The sequence below is a fragment of the Acinonyx jubatus genome, chromosome C1 (genome assembly GCF_027475565.1).
Source record: "Acinonyx jubatus isolate Ajub_Pintada_27869175 chromosome C1, VMU_Ajub_asm_v1.0, whole genome shotgun sequence".
Classification (NCBI taxonomy): Eukaryota; Metazoa; Chordata; class Mammalia; order Carnivora; family Felidae; genus Acinonyx; species Acinonyx jubatus.
Genome location: NC_069381.1, coordinates 184,044,271 through 184,059,650, shown reverse-complemented (window position 1 = coordinate 184,059,650; position 15,380 = coordinate 184,044,271). Strand labels below are relative to the sequence as shown.

The window sequence follows — 15,380 nt, the reverse complement described above, 5'->3', positions numbered from 1 at the left end:
CATTGTTATCTAATATAACCCTCTTTTAGCATGTCTAAAATATTTCACTAAAAACCATACTCAAAAAGAATAAGAAATGCATCTAGTAATCAAATACTCATATGAAAAAGTATCAAAGGAGGAGTCATAGACTCTACTATTCAAGTGAGAAAAATAACTTCCATGGAAACTAGCGGACCAAGATGAGGGCCTTGAAGGCTCTCCACGCTCTAACAATAGGCACCTCCTAGCTTACCACTCACCATTGCTCACATTCTCTCTATGCCAGGTAAAAGTTACACTCAAATTTTCTAAAACATGTCTTGCATTTCCCCTGTCTCTTCACTTGCGTTGTCTCCTCACCTACAGCATATTCTCCTCTCCATCTCAAAATCCTACAAACTTTACAAGGTTTGGTTCAATATTTCCAAAATAACTTCCCCACAGGGTGGTATCATGATAATAGTGATGTTCACATGGCATCACCAAAGCAGTTACAAAAACTCCTTTATTGGGAGGGTGCCATATCAGGCTTAAGTGGCCCCAAGCACTCTCCTGTCTTCCTCTTCCCCTAAGGGCTTCAAGGTGACAGCCAGGAAATCTACACTGACACCTGTCAGCTCAACTATTTCCAGCTTAGCTGAGCTTCTGATAGACACCTTTATTCATGGCTGGAATCCCCAGTCATAGCTATGCATCAACCCATGGTTGGACTTCTTTCCATTACTGGACACCCCATCCATGACTGAACATCCTAATTATGGCTGAATGTTTCCATCCATAGCTAGACATCCCCACCAATGGCTAGACATTCTGCCAACATATAGATATCTCCCCGTGGCTAGACATCTCCATCCATGTCAGAACATCCTACCAATGACCAACAGCTGGAAATTTCCATCTATGATTGTGTATTCTAACCCCCATGACTGGGCTGGGCATTCACAGTCATGGCTGGACATCTCCCCTCCCCCATGACTAGACATCCTCCCTGATGACTGAATATTCCCCATGGCTGGATCTGCCCTGTGTGTACCTATAAAGGGTTTGTCTGGGAGGGGAAAGACAAACTCCCCCAATGGGTATGCTCATAAAAGCTCTTTCATTTAAGTAAGCAAGGGAAGGCAAGGCATTATTCCTCCCATTTCATCAGCCTAGGCCTGAAATCATAATCCCTCTTTACTCCACCCCAAACTACTTGCCAGTGAGCAAAACACCTAAGCAAACACTTAACACTCTTCTCTTTGGGGCCTAGGGATTGGTTGTGTTAAGAATAATGTAATACAAAAAAAAAAAAACAAGAAAAGTGATAAAAGTAAACAGAACGACAGAGTATAATTTAATAAATTATTGTTTAAAAAGAGGGAAGGGAAAGAGAAGGAAAGAAAAGATGCTGATTTTCCAAGCTCTATATTTTCACCATGCCAGGAAGGTGGGATAAGGGGAGATATGTGGCCATGCCACCTATCTGTGGGGAGAGAATAGAGGCTGGAAAGGTAAAATAATGACTCTCATAAACAGCAGAGAGGAGTATGATGCCTTCTCTGAAATGATGCTACACATTTCCAATGTTTGTTTAATTTCTAAAGAACACCAGATGATAGGCTGATGGTTGACATTCTAGATCTAGCACTGTCACTGATTTTTTTTTTTTCTGAGATTTGGGAACAAGTCACTTAAAAGCTGTGTGCCTCAGTTTCTTTGATCATAAAATGGATGTTCTCATTCTTTTGGTATTCATTATGGTTGGCTATCCACAGGGATTCATTCCATGCCCCACTTTTTCATTTTGGACACCATGTGCCTCAGAGGAGCTGAACCCCTCTCCAGACCAGGAGACTGAAGCTGGGCTGGTATAAATCAACCATGGTGATCCTATTCCCTCTGCCAAATGCTGGTTTAAGAATGGGCATGTCATTCAATGACATGCCAATGAGAAATATGGAAAAGAAACACTTGGGGAGGAAGGCTTCTAGGGAAATTTTCCTTTGATCTTAAGAAGGAACACAAAGAAGAGGTGTTTTCCTTTCTGTCATTTGGGTGTGATACTTGGACCTGTGGCCATCTTGTAGTCATTAGATGACAATTCTGAAAATAAAAGCCAAAACAAAGAAAGTACAGAGCGGAAAGATAGAAAGCACTAAGTTCTTGATGACATCATTCGATCAGTGACTTAACCAAGCCAGCATCTATACCCCTACCTCTGGACCTTATGCTTAACAAGCATAAACAAACAAACAAACAAACAAAACTGGTATTTTTGTTGTGAGTTACGTCTTCCATTACTTGCATCTTGCATCTGTTACTTACTATCATTTTGAATGATAAAATAGTTAATCAAGAAGGTTCACGTTAATGTGAAAGATTTTCAAAATTCAATCCTCAATAGAATACAAGATATCATATTACTACTTTTTATTTTAAAATAGAAATAGAAATTAGACTATAACAAGAATACATCGAAGAAACGAGGTTACAAAAAATCAAAACATATCTGATACCAAAGTCAATAATTCCAGCAATTGGTAAAGCTCAATCAGTGAATAAAGTCTAACTATAAAAACAGCTAATCCAACTGGATGACAGACTCAGGTAAAACACCCTGAATGGCACACTAAATCTTACACTTCAAGTCCTGAATCATAGACTATCCATTTTTGCCATAATCTTAGAAAATTTGAAAGGTAAAAAAAAAAAGGAATGTAAACACAATGAAGAAATAAGCCTAAGTACATCATATACATACTTTTGTAACCGAATGTACTGATCCATTTTGTAATCATTGTAAATTGTCTATTTTTTAGTGTGTTTAAAACATTTAAGAAAATCTAATGTATTAGACTTGTGGTTTCAGTTGAATAAATGCTTGATTAAGTTTACCATCAATATTTATATACAGAAATTTAATTCATTAAATGTATCAAGTTTTCATTTATAGGTTACCTTTTAAATTCATTTAGATTTATTATCCTTTTCAAATATTTTTTCTAGTTTTATTGAGAAATAATTAACATACATTACTGTCTAAATTTTAAGGCATACAGTGTGATGGTTTGATTTACATATACTATGAAATGATTACCATGATCAATTTAACTAACATCCATCTTCTTATATAGATGCAATAAAAAGAAAAGAAAGGACAAAGGAAAATTTTTTTCTTCGTGATGAGGACTCTTGGGATTTAATTTCTTAACAACTGTCCCGTATATCATACAGCAGTATTAGCCACTGTTGTACATTACATCCCTAGTACTTACTTATCTCATAGCTGGATGTTTGTACCTTTTGACCACCTTCTTCCAATTCCCTCTCCCCCAACCTCTGTGGTTACCTCTGATAACCACAAGTGTGATGTCTTTTTCTATGAGTCCTTTGTTTGTCTTTTGTTTTCAAGATTCCACATATATGTAAAATTATACAGTATTTTTCTTTTTGTGTCTGATTTATTTCGCTTGCTTAATGTATTCAAAGTCCACCTCTGTTATTGCAAATACAAGTTATCTTAATAATATACAAAAAATGCATAAAACTAAAAAGCAATATAAATAAATACTTTGTTTCTGGGTTTGGTCTGCAATTTTTTTGTGAGCCAAAGATCCTATACATGGTATTTTGAGGCAAGTTACTCGCAAGAGTGGGGATGATCCCGCCTCAAAAGTAAAGAGGAAAAAAAGGTAAAAAACATGTGCTATTCCAGCATAAGATAAGAAACAGAATAAATGGAAAATGCTTATCACCTGGTCTGGATGGAACAGAAAAGGATGCCAAAGCTGTCAGGTCTCTAAGATCTCTCTCAGTTTCTTTCTGTAATAATTAACACAAGGTTCTGGTTCATGAGGACAGGCATATACATTATTCTTGCAGGTGCCCCTCAACAATGTTACATTCAAAAGTATCCTCAGGTGTCCCACACTCATTAAAACAAAAAGCAAAAATAACTGCTTATGAATGGTCTGAATACTCCTTTCATGCTTTTCAGTCTTGCTGATTGGTCACAGCAAAACACACACAAATATGCACATAAGAAATACACACCATTTAAAACCAAGTCAAAAAATATAAAAATAAATATATATTTTTTTAAATTTTAAATGAGGGGTGCCTGGGTAGCTCAGTTGGTTAAGCATCTGACTCTTGATTTCAGCTCAGGTCATCATCTCACATTTCATGAGTTCGAGCCCTGTGTGGGCTCCCTCTCTGACAGTGTGGAACCTGCTTGGGATTCTCTTTGTCTCCCTCTCTCTCTTTCCCTCCCCAGCTTTTGCGCTCTCTCTCTCTCTCTCTCAGAATAAATAAACTTATAAATAAATAAATAAATAGATAAATAGATAGATAAATAAAAACTTTAAATATTTTAAATTTTTTAATGTTTATTTTTGAGAGAAAGAGAGAGAGAGAGAGAATGCATAGGGGAAGGGCAGAGAGAGAGGGAAACACAGAATCTGAAGCAGATTCCAGGCTGTGAGCTGTCAGCACAGAGCCCAAGGTGGGGCTCAAACTCATGAACCGCAAAATCATGACCTGAGCTGAAGTCAAACACTTAACTGACTAAGCCACCCAGGCACCCCTTAAATGATATTTTTAAATAATGATCTCTTTTTAGGTCATGTCATCAAATCTGCGAGAGAAAATTATTTGCTGTAAAGTGTCACTTGAGTTCTAGACAGACAAGTAATCTCAAATTATAAAGCCACTGCTATTGTCTGAATGTTTGTGTCCCTCACCAAATTCATAGGTTGAAACCCTAAGCCTCAGTGTGATGATATTAGGAGGCAGGGTGTTTGGGGTGACTAGATCATGAAGGTAGAGCTATCACAGACAGTTTGCTTCCTGTCTCTGCTCTTTGACATGTGAGGGCACCATGAGAAGATGGTCATTAGCAGACACACAAGCAGGTTCTCACTAGACACCAGATGTGTCAGCACCTTGATCTTGGACTTCCCAGTCTCTAGAACTGTGAGAAATAAGTGTTTCTTTAAGCCATCCAGTCTCTGGCACTTTGTCATAGTAGCCTGAACAGAGAAAAACAGCCCCCCTGATTTAACATCCGAATCTTGTACACAGAAAATAAATTTGCAAGTTAACTGTGGTTGTATGTGGTAGGTAAGATTTTAAGTGTTTGTTACATTTCATTGTTTTTGTTTTTGTTTGACAGAGAGAGAGAGAGTGATAGAGAGAGAGAGAGTACATAAGCAGGGGAGAGGGGAGAGGGAGAGAAAGAGAGAATCTTTTTTTTGGAGAATTATTTTATTTTAATTTTTTTATTTTAATAATTTATTGTCAAGTTAGCTAACATACAGTGTATTCAAGATTAGATTCCTCATCTAATGTAAGAACATACAACAGCCAGTGCTCATCCCAACAAGATCTGTCCTCAATGCCCATCTCCCATTTTCCCTGCCCTCTCAACTTCCTACCCCCTTCAACTTTCAGTTTGTTCTCTGTATTTAAGAGTCTCTTATGGTTTGCATCCCTCTCTGTTTGTAACTTATTTTTCCTTCCCTTCCCCTATGGTCTTCTGTTAAGTTTCTCAAATTCCACATATGAGTGAAATCACATATCTGACTTTCTCTGACTGACTTATTTCACTTAGCATAATACCCTCCAGTTTCATCCATGCTGCTGCAAATGGCAAGATTTCATTTTTTTCATCACCAAGTAGTATTCCATTACACATAATTCCATTATCCATATATCCATCCATCCACATCTTCCTTATCCATTCATCAGTTGAGGGACATTTGGGCTCTTTCCATAATTTGTTGATACTGTTGCTATAACATTGGGGTACATATGTCCCTATGAAACAGCACTCCCGTATCCTTTGGATAAATTCCTAGTAGTACTATTGTTGGGTTGTAGGGTAATTCTATTTTTAATTTTTTGAGGAAACTCCACACTGTTTTCCAGAGTGGCTGCACCAGTTTGCATTCCCACCGACAGTACAAGAGGGCTCCCCTTTCTCCACATCCTCGCCAACATCTGTTGATACTAATTTTAGCCACTTTGACCTGTGTGAGATGGTATCCCAATGTGGTTTTGATTTGTATTTCCCTGATGATGAGTGATTTTGAGCATCTCTTCATGTATCTGTTAGACATCTGGATGTCTTCTTTGGAAAAATATCTATTCATGTCTTCTGCCCATTTCTTCACTGGAATATTTGTTTTTTGGGTGCTGAGTTTGTTAAGTTCTTTTTATATTTTGGATACTAGCCCTTTCTCTGATATGTCATTTGCAAATATCTTCTCCCATTCCATTGGCTGCCTTTTAGTTTTGTTGTTTCCTTTGCTGTGTAGAAGCTTTTTATCATGATGAGGTCCCAGTTGTTCATTTTTGCCTTTATTTCCCTTGCCTTCAGAGACATGTTGTGTAAGAAGTTGCTGCGGCCGAGGTCATAGAGGTTGTTGGCTGTTTTCTCCTCTAGAATTTTGATGGTTTCCTGCGTCACATTTAGGTCTTTCATCCATTTTGAATTTATTTTTGTGTATGGTGTGAGAAAGTGGTCCATATTCATTCTTCTGCATATTGCTGTCCAGTTCTCCCAGCACCATTTGCTAAAGACACTGTCTTTTCCATTGGATACTCAGAAAGAGAGAATCTTTTTTTTTTTTTTAACATTTATTCATTTTTGAGAGACAGAGCATGAATGTGGGAAGGGCAGAGAAAGAGGGAGACACAGAATCTGAAGGAGGCTCCAGGCTCTGAACTGTTAGCACAGAGCCTGACACAGGGCTCAAACCCATGAACAGTGAGACCATGACCTGAGCCGAGGTCGGACACTTAACCGACTGAGCCAACAAGGCGCCTGTCAGAAAGAGAGAATCTTAAGAAGGCTCCACGCTCAGCGTGTGTTGCAGGGCTTGATCCCACAACCCTGGATCATGACCTGGGCCAAAATCAAGAGTGGGATTCTCAACCAATTGAGCCATCCAGGTGTCCCTCATTGTTTTGGTTTTTTATTTTACTTTTCTTCTTGGAGCATGGATACACACAGGCTAATTAACTGTGTTACTGCAACCTTATCTCCATGGCTCCGGTTTACTTGATTGCACGAGGGAAGGCAACACAATCATGAGTCACCCAATTCAACCAGTACTTGCTTTTTAAAGTTTCAAAGCCAGGGTGCCTGGGTGGCTCAGTTGGTTAACCATTCAACTTCAGCTCAGGTCATGATCTCTCTCACAGCGTGTGAGTTCGAGCACTGCATCGGGCTCTGTGGTGACAGCTCAGAGCCTACAGCCTGCTTCAGATTCTGTCTCTGTTTCTCTGTACCCCTCCCCCATTCACACACTGTCTCTCTCTCTCTCTCTCAAATATAAATAAACATTAAAAAATAATAATAAAGTTTCAAAGCTATTTCCTTTCTAACACTGTTTTGACAAGCTTTCAGCAACAGAGGCCAAAGTCTTCAACCCAGAAGCTTTAGCTCAAACACCCCTTCCTGATAACATTCCTCACAGAGGGTCATTTCAGCCCATAACAGGACCCCATCTTACCCACGTGACACATACATTTGCTTGAAAACTACTTGGGGCTAGTGATGGAGACTGCAGAGCTAAGAAAGTCTTTTGGCTTTTCATTTGCAAGAGAGGATGAGTTTCTTTCTCAGAGTGTGCTGCAGCCAGACGTAGTACCTCTCCTTAGCAGACACTTTGCTGTTCCAATCATACACACTGCTGTTGAGTTCAATGTGGAGTTCCAAGAGTGGGCGTCTTCTGGAGGGAATGAGAAAGGCAAAAATTAATGCCATGCAAATATCAAAGAGGAGACAGATTGTCATTTGGGTGAAATGAGGCAACAGATGTGAAAGTGCTTGAAATTGTTCCTTTCTAAATGCTCTACAAGCTGCTTAGTGAGTGATCCACACCAGCCTGCAACACTCTGGCCCCATGACCCTCACCCAAGAGGCAACCGAGTCATATTCTGGGGACACTCCAGTCAGATGATAACCTAGATGGACCATCTATGCAAATGGAGGACAGATGTAAAAGACCATGGATACTGCTGGTCCACGAAGTGTCTACCTTGGAAGGCTGAGTCATCCCTACTACCGCCTACTCCTTGCTGCTGAGCCACTACTGAGGGGGCTGGGGAGTCACAGGCGATGAGATGTATTCCTGAGGTCCCCAGAGATACAACAGAATGCATTTCACACATGGCTCAGGAACATGATTCTAAACTGTAAGGAGGGAACAGCTGAAAAAGGACTGTTAATCTTACATGGAAGTATAGTGGGGCTTCATTCAGCTTAAATGAAAACCAGATCACCAAGGTTTCCCTTAGAAAAGTATTCTTGCCAATAAACATCAGAAATGTCTGTGTAACAAAGACTTGCAAACCTGAAGAGTCAGGTACCATTTTTCACCTATCAAACTGTCAAAATGGGGAAATAAAAAAAAAATGCAGTGTCGGGCAGAGCTCGGGGACATGGGTGCTCTCATGCAAAGCAGGTTTAACTGTCCGAGACGACAATCTGATAAAATGCATCCAAACCTTTAAAAATGCATGTTGTTGGACATAGTAATTCTTCTTCTGGGTATTTTCCTCAAGAAAACAGTAAATATAAGCACAAACACTGAACTACAAAGATATCGAAAACTTTTTTTTATGAAAGCGAAACACCTTCCAACGCCTGAAAATTGGTCAAGTAACTTATGCCATAATCATATTGTGGATGGTTCCACAGACATTAAAATGATGCTTACAGGGGCACCTGGGTGACTCAGTTAAGTGTCTAACTTCAGCTCAGGTCATGATCTCATGGTTTGTGACTTCAAGCCCTGTGTTGGGCTCTGTTCTGACAGCTCAGAGCCTGGAACCTGCTTCAGATTCTGCGTCTCCCTCTCCCTCTGTCCCTCCCCTGCTCATGCTCTCTCTCTCTCTCTCTCTCTCTCTCTGTCTCTCTCTCAAAAATAAACATTTTTTAAAAGTTTAAAATGATGCTTAGAAATGTAACTAGTGACATGTAAAACTGTATGTGATATAGTGTTACACCAAGTAGAAGCAGGCTACAAAGTAATAGCAGATAGCGATTTCATTTTGGTTTAAAAAACATATTTATATACGATTGTGTGGGTATCGAAAAAGATCTGGAAGGCAATACACCAAGACTTGGCTAACAGAGATTGGTTCTAATAAGCAGGATTATAACTATTGGTTATGTTCTGCTTTACGCATTTATATTTCATTGTTTTTTTTTCAAATAAGGAGTATGTACTGCTTTTGTAATTAAAAAAAAAATTAAAAATTTCTTTATTTTGAAGAACAATATCCAAACTACAAGCTGACTAACAAGTGACCTCCTGAAGCACAAAGGCAGGTCATAAAATGTGCATCTTTCCCAAGGCAACCCCAACAAGGAATGAAAAATCCTTTTCTCCCTGAAGAGAAGGGCATCAAATATGGCACAGTGGTAATCTCCATCTCTCCATCTTGGCAGCAAGAAAACAAACAAGTGGTCTGGGCATGGGCCACGGCCTGAGTGGCTCACCTTTCTTGCCACAGTTTCTGGGAAAGGCACTTCAGGTACAATGACGGTGAGCTGGAGGACCGTTCCAACAGGGACACGTCTGCTGTGCACAGGCTCCAGAGGAAGTCAGCTTCTCGGTGGATTGTACAGGGCGCAGGCTGCCTGGCCTTGGACTCCACATTGTTCACTGCTGGCCCATCCACCTCCAGGAAGCTGCTGCTGTCCAGTTGGCCCTCTGACACCACATAGTTCTGAATAAAAAAGAGCTTTGGCTTCCCTAAGAGAGAAGGGCATGCATCTCCCATGAACATCCTCCTGATCTGATCCAAAGGGAACCCTGGCTGTGTCTGATCCACGCCAAACACGCTGTGGGAGCCACCTCGGCTCACCAGGACACACACAAAGCTGTCGTAGTCTTGGTGTTGGGGCATGCAGGCAACTTGGCGAAGAATCTGGATTATACTCTCCACATGCAGGTACAAAAAATACTGGACTTCATAGCCCAAGGAAGTAAAAGTGTCCCGAAGAAACTCTGGATAAAATAAACACACATGGAAAACAACACTAAGGTTAGAAAAGTTTAAGAGGTACTGGGTAGCAGTCCTAAGCACAGTCTGATCTCCGCTACTTCTCCATTTCTGCTCTTATGCCATATTTTGAGGTTGTGAAGGACCTGAGCATGGGTCAGGAGAGAATCAACCTGAAACACACGACATTCATGTCCCCGATTCTCACTTACAATCTGTCCCCTATTATGATCTGTCCCCTGCCTGAAGCTACTATCACATCTGGTCACGGGCACAGACTGGGCCCACTTATAGTCTGATGCAACCAAGGTGGGGTACAAAACTTTTTCTCTTCAAAACAAAGTTGGGGATTTTTCAAAAGGCTCTTTCTTAAAATAACACCCAAGTATGTAGGAATGGATGCATTTGCAGAGCACAGATCCAAATCTAGATCAAAAATGATGGCATGGGTCACGAGTTCCCACCTTCCCATGGGCTGTGGGCTGATACAGAGGCCCACAACTACATCTAAGTTGTGACCATTTCCAGACTCCCCAGTTCCTCTTAGACCTGCCTCCCAGTGTAACCTCTAACTGAGCAGTGGGAGTCCTTAGCCAAGATTCCCTTCATTGCCCTCAAAGATTCTTCTCCCAATCTCAAGAAACAAGAAAAATCCCAAATACAAAATCTAACAGCACACCTAAAGGAAACAGAAGCAGAACAGCAAAGACACCCCAAACCCAGCAGAAGAAGAGAAATAATAAAGATCAGAGCAGAAATAAACAATATAGATTCTAAAAAAACTGTAGAGCAGATCAATGAAACGAAGAGCTGGTTTTTTGAAAAAATAAACAAAATTGATAAACCTCTAGCCAGGCTTCTCAAAAAGAAAAGGGAGATGACCCAAATAGACAAAATCATGAATGAAAATGGAATTATTACAACCAATCCCTCAGAAATACAAGCAATTATCAGGGAATATTATAAAAAAATTATATGCCAACAAACTGGACAAGCTGGAAGAAATGGACAAATTCCTAAGCAACCACACACTTCCAAAACTCAATCAGGAGGAAATAGAAAGCTTGAACACACCCATAACCAGCAAGGAAATTGAATCAGTTATCAAAAATCTCCCAACAAATAAGAGTCCAGGACCAGATGGCTTCCCTGGGGAATTCTACCAGACATTTAAAACAGAGATAATACCTATCCTTCTCAAGCTGTTCCAAAAAATAGAAAGGGAAGGAAAACTTCCAGACTCATTCTATGAAGCCAGCATTACTTTGATTCCTAAACCATACAGAGACCCAGTAAAAAAAGAGAACTACAAGCCAATATACCTGATGACTATGGATGCAAAAATTCTCAACAAGATACTAGCAAATCAAATTCAACAGCATATAAAAAGAATTATTCACCATGATCAAGTGGGATTCATTCCCCTGGGCTGCAGGGCTGGTTCAACATTCGCAAATCAATCAATGTGATACATCACATTAATAAGAAAAAGATAAGAACCATATGATCCTGTCAATCGACGCAGAAAAAGCATTTGACAAAATTCAACATCCTTTCTAAATAAAAACCCTGAAAAAAGTCGGGATAGAAGGAACATACTTAAACATCATAAAAGCCATTTATGAAAAGCACACAGCTAACATCATCCTCAATGGGGAAAAACTGAGAGCTTTCCCCCTGAGATCAGGAACACGACAGGGATGTCCCCTCTCACTGCTGTTGTTTAAAAGTGTGTTGAAAGTTCTAGCATCAGCAATCAGACAACAAAAGGAAATCAAAGGCATCAAAATTGGCAAAGATGAAGCTAAGCTTTCACTTTTTGCAGATGACATGATACTATACATGGAAAACCCAAGAGACTCCACCAAAAGTCTGCTAGAGCTGATACATGAATTCAGCCAAGTCGCAGGATACAAAATCAATGTACAGAAATCAATTACATTCTTATACACTAATAATGAAGCAACAGAAAGACAAATAAAGAAACTGATCTCATTCACAATTGCACCAAGAATCATAAAATACCTAGGAATAAACCTAACCAAAGATGTAAAAGACCTGTATGCTGAAAACTATAGAAATCTTATGAAGGAAATTGAAGAAGATACAACGAAATGGAAAAACATTCCGTGCTAATGGAGTGAAAGAATAAATATTGTTAAAATGTCAATTCTACCCAAAGCAATCTACACATTCAATGCCATCTCAATCAAAATTGCATCAACATTCTTCTTAAAGCTAGAGAAGCAATCCTAAAATTCATATGGAACCTCAAAAGGCCCCGAATAGCCAAAGTAATTTTGAAGAAGAAGACCAAAGCAGGAGGCATCACAATCCCAGACTTTTGCCTCTACTACAAAGCTGTAATCATTAAGACAGCATGGTATTGGCACAAAAACAGACACAAAGACCAATGGAATAGAATAGAGACTCCAGAATTGACCCACAAAAGTATGTCCAACTAATCTTTGACAAAGCAGGAAAGAATACCCAATGGAAAAAAGACAGTCTCTTTAACAAATGGTGCTGGGAGAACTTGACAGCAACATGCAGAAGGATGAAACTAGACCACTTTCTCACACCATTCACAAAAATAAACTCAAAATGGATAAAGGACCTGAATGTGAGACAGGAAACCATCTAAACCCTAGAGGAGAAAGCAGGAAAAGACCTCTCTGACCTCAGCTGCAGCAATTTCTTATTTGACACATCTCCAAAGGCAAGGGAATTAAAAGCAAAAATGAACTATTGGGACCTCATCAAGATAAAAAGTTTCTGCACTGCAAAGGAAACAATCAACAAAACTAAAAGGCAACCAACAGAATGGGAAAAGATATTTGCAAATGACATATCGGACAAAGGGCTAGTATCCAAAATCTATAAAGAACTCACCAAACTCCACACCCGAAAAACAAATAATCCAGTGAAGAATTGGGCACAAAACATGAATAGACACTTGTCTAAAGAAGACTACCAGATGGCCAACAGGCACATGAAAAGATGCTCAACGTCGCTCCTCATCAGGGAAATACAAATCAAAACCACACTCAGATACCACCTCATGTCAGTCAGAGTGGCTAAAATGAACAAATCAGGAGACTATAGATGCTGGAGAGGATGTGGAGAAACGGGAACCCTCTTGCACTGTTGGTGGGAATGCAAACTGGTGCAGCCACTCTGGAAAACAGTGTGGAGGTTCCCCAAAAAATTTAAAATAGATCTACCCTATGACCCACCAATAGCACTGCTAGGAATTTACCCAAGGGATACAGGAGTCCTGATGCATAGGGGCACTTGTACTCCAATGTTTATAGCAGCACTTTCAACAATAGCCAAATGATGGAAAGAGCCTAAATGTTCATCAACTGATGAATGGATAAAGAAATTGTGGTTTATATACACAATGGAATACTATGTGGCAATGAGAAAGAATGAAATATGGCCTTTTGTAGTGACATGGATGGAACTGGAGAGTGTGATGCTAAGTGAAATAAGCCATACAGAGAAAGACAGATACCATATGTTTTCACTCTTATGTAGATGGATCCTGAGAGACTTAACAGAAGACCATGGGGGAGGAGAAGGGAAAAAAAAGTTAGAGAGCGAGGGAGCCAAACCATGAGAGACTCTTAAAAACTGAGAACAATCTGAGGGTTGATGGGGGGTGTTAGGGAGTGGAAAGTGGGGATGGGTATTGAGGAGGGCACCTGTTGGGATGAGCACTGGGTATTGTATGGAAACCAATTTGACAATAAATTTCATATTAAAAAAGAAAAGATTCTTCTCCCAGTTTCCGGGAATCCTGGATTGACTTTGCCTGAAGAAGCAGTGTAAGGCAGTGGAAAAGTCAGACTTTATGTCAGACAAGGCTGCCTTCTTACACTGACCTTACCACATGATGGTGGCATGACCTTAAAGAAGTGGGTCTCCTTAGCTTTAAATGGAAGTGATGATACCTATCCTGTGAGCATGCTATGAGGATTAAATGAGGTAATACATATAAAGCTCCTGGTGCTCAAGAGAAATGAGTTCCTATTACCTCTAAAATATATATATATATTATCCATCTTTTTGAAGTTTCTATAGCCTTGGAACCGTAGAAATCTTGCCCAGTCCATTTCTTTCCCATCTGCTCAGTTTTCCCTCATCAGAAAAATAAATACAGTCTCTTTATTTTTTATATCTTTCTAACAGCGAAGAGAGACATCTTTCTCTTCCTCGTTAAGAAATGCCACATCCTTTTGAGCCACACATTAAGTTTCTGTTCCTTGTCTGAAGGATGCCTCCACTTCTTAGTTCATCTGCAGAGCAGAAAAACTGTTCTGCCCTAAGCTAAACAGACGTCTCCGAATTCACATAGTTACCTTTACTCTTAGCCAACTTTTTGGGATTTCTTTCCATGTCTCATGACTGTGTACCCACTTCTCTTCGTCCCCTGGGGTGTGGTCTTCCAGAAGTCTACCACTGCATTCACCCCAAACCAAACAACATAACGGTAATTAGAACAGATAAAACTTCTACCAAGGAACAAAAGCCCCCATCTCATACCAATGTAGGCATCACAGAAAGGGGATGTAAGTCATTCCCCTGAAATCACCACATAACAGTTTTCCACAAATTCTCAACTCTGTATATTAAATGGGAAAAATATGAAGTCTGAATAGTCACAAATAATTCAGAGACTCACAGCTTCAACCAATAGTTTCAACCTTCTTGCCCTGAAAATTTTACCAACACTAATAAACTACAAAAGTGAAAGTTAGCTATCACATTTTGTCTTCTGGCTTCTCAGCAGGAAATAGGGAGAGAAAGGTAGGAAAAGAAACGTAGCCTTGAGTAAACAAAAAACTGGAATAACTAGCCACCGGGCAAATAAAAGCTGGCTTGGGTGCTCTGAGTTTAATTCACCCAGCCTGTGGTATCTGGATATGTTCACATTGGGTCTAGTGGGACTTTCCACTCAGGAGAGCTGGGTTTAATTGTGGCCCCACATCTACCAGATATGGCAGTTTTAAATGTGTCCACAAATTTTTTGACACTCCTTCCTTAAAAAGAGTGTAATTACCCTCCCCTTGAATGTGGGCCACACTTGGTAACTTATTTCTAGTGACTGTGGCTAAAGGGATACTATATGACTTCCAAACCTAGATCATAAAAAAATGCAATTTCTACCTGGCTCTTCCCCTCTTTTGAACAGCTCACTCTGGAGGAAGCCAACTAACCTGTCATTAGAACACTCAAGCAGTTCCGTGCAGAAGCCCACATGAAGAAATAAGGGCTGCACCAACCTCCCAGCCACAGGAGGGAGCCACCTGGGAGGATTCTCCAATCCCAATCAAGCCTTGGGATGATCCCAGCTGAAATCTGACCACCATCTACCAAGAGACTCTGGGCCCGAG

General features: G+C 40.0%; 1 protein-coding gene across 14 annotated transcripts in view; it reads right to left on the bottom strand.

Annotated features, from left to right (window-relative positions):
* Nucleotides 1-15,380, bottom strand: part of CFLAR (CASP8 and FADD like apoptosis regulator) — a 98,251-nt gene that overhangs the window by 16,998 nt on the left and 65,873 nt on the right. For 12 of the 14 annotated variants that reach the window (XM_015086342.3, XM_053215556.1, XM_015086343.3 and 9 more), the window contains 2 exons: nucleotides 9,476-9,986; nucleotides 3,364-7,700 (listed from right to left, as the gene is read on the bottom strand). In XM_015086342.3, coding sequence (XP_014941828.1) covers nucleotides 7,562-7,700; nucleotides 9,476-9,986 — 650 coding nt within the window. In that variant the 3' untranslated portion in view covers nucleotides 3,364-7,561. Of the gene's footprint in view, nucleotides 1-3,363; nucleotides 7,701-9,475; nucleotides 9,987-15,380 lie in introns of those variants that run through there. The other 2 variants (XR_008295523.1, XM_053215555.1) reach the window with 2 other exon arrangements.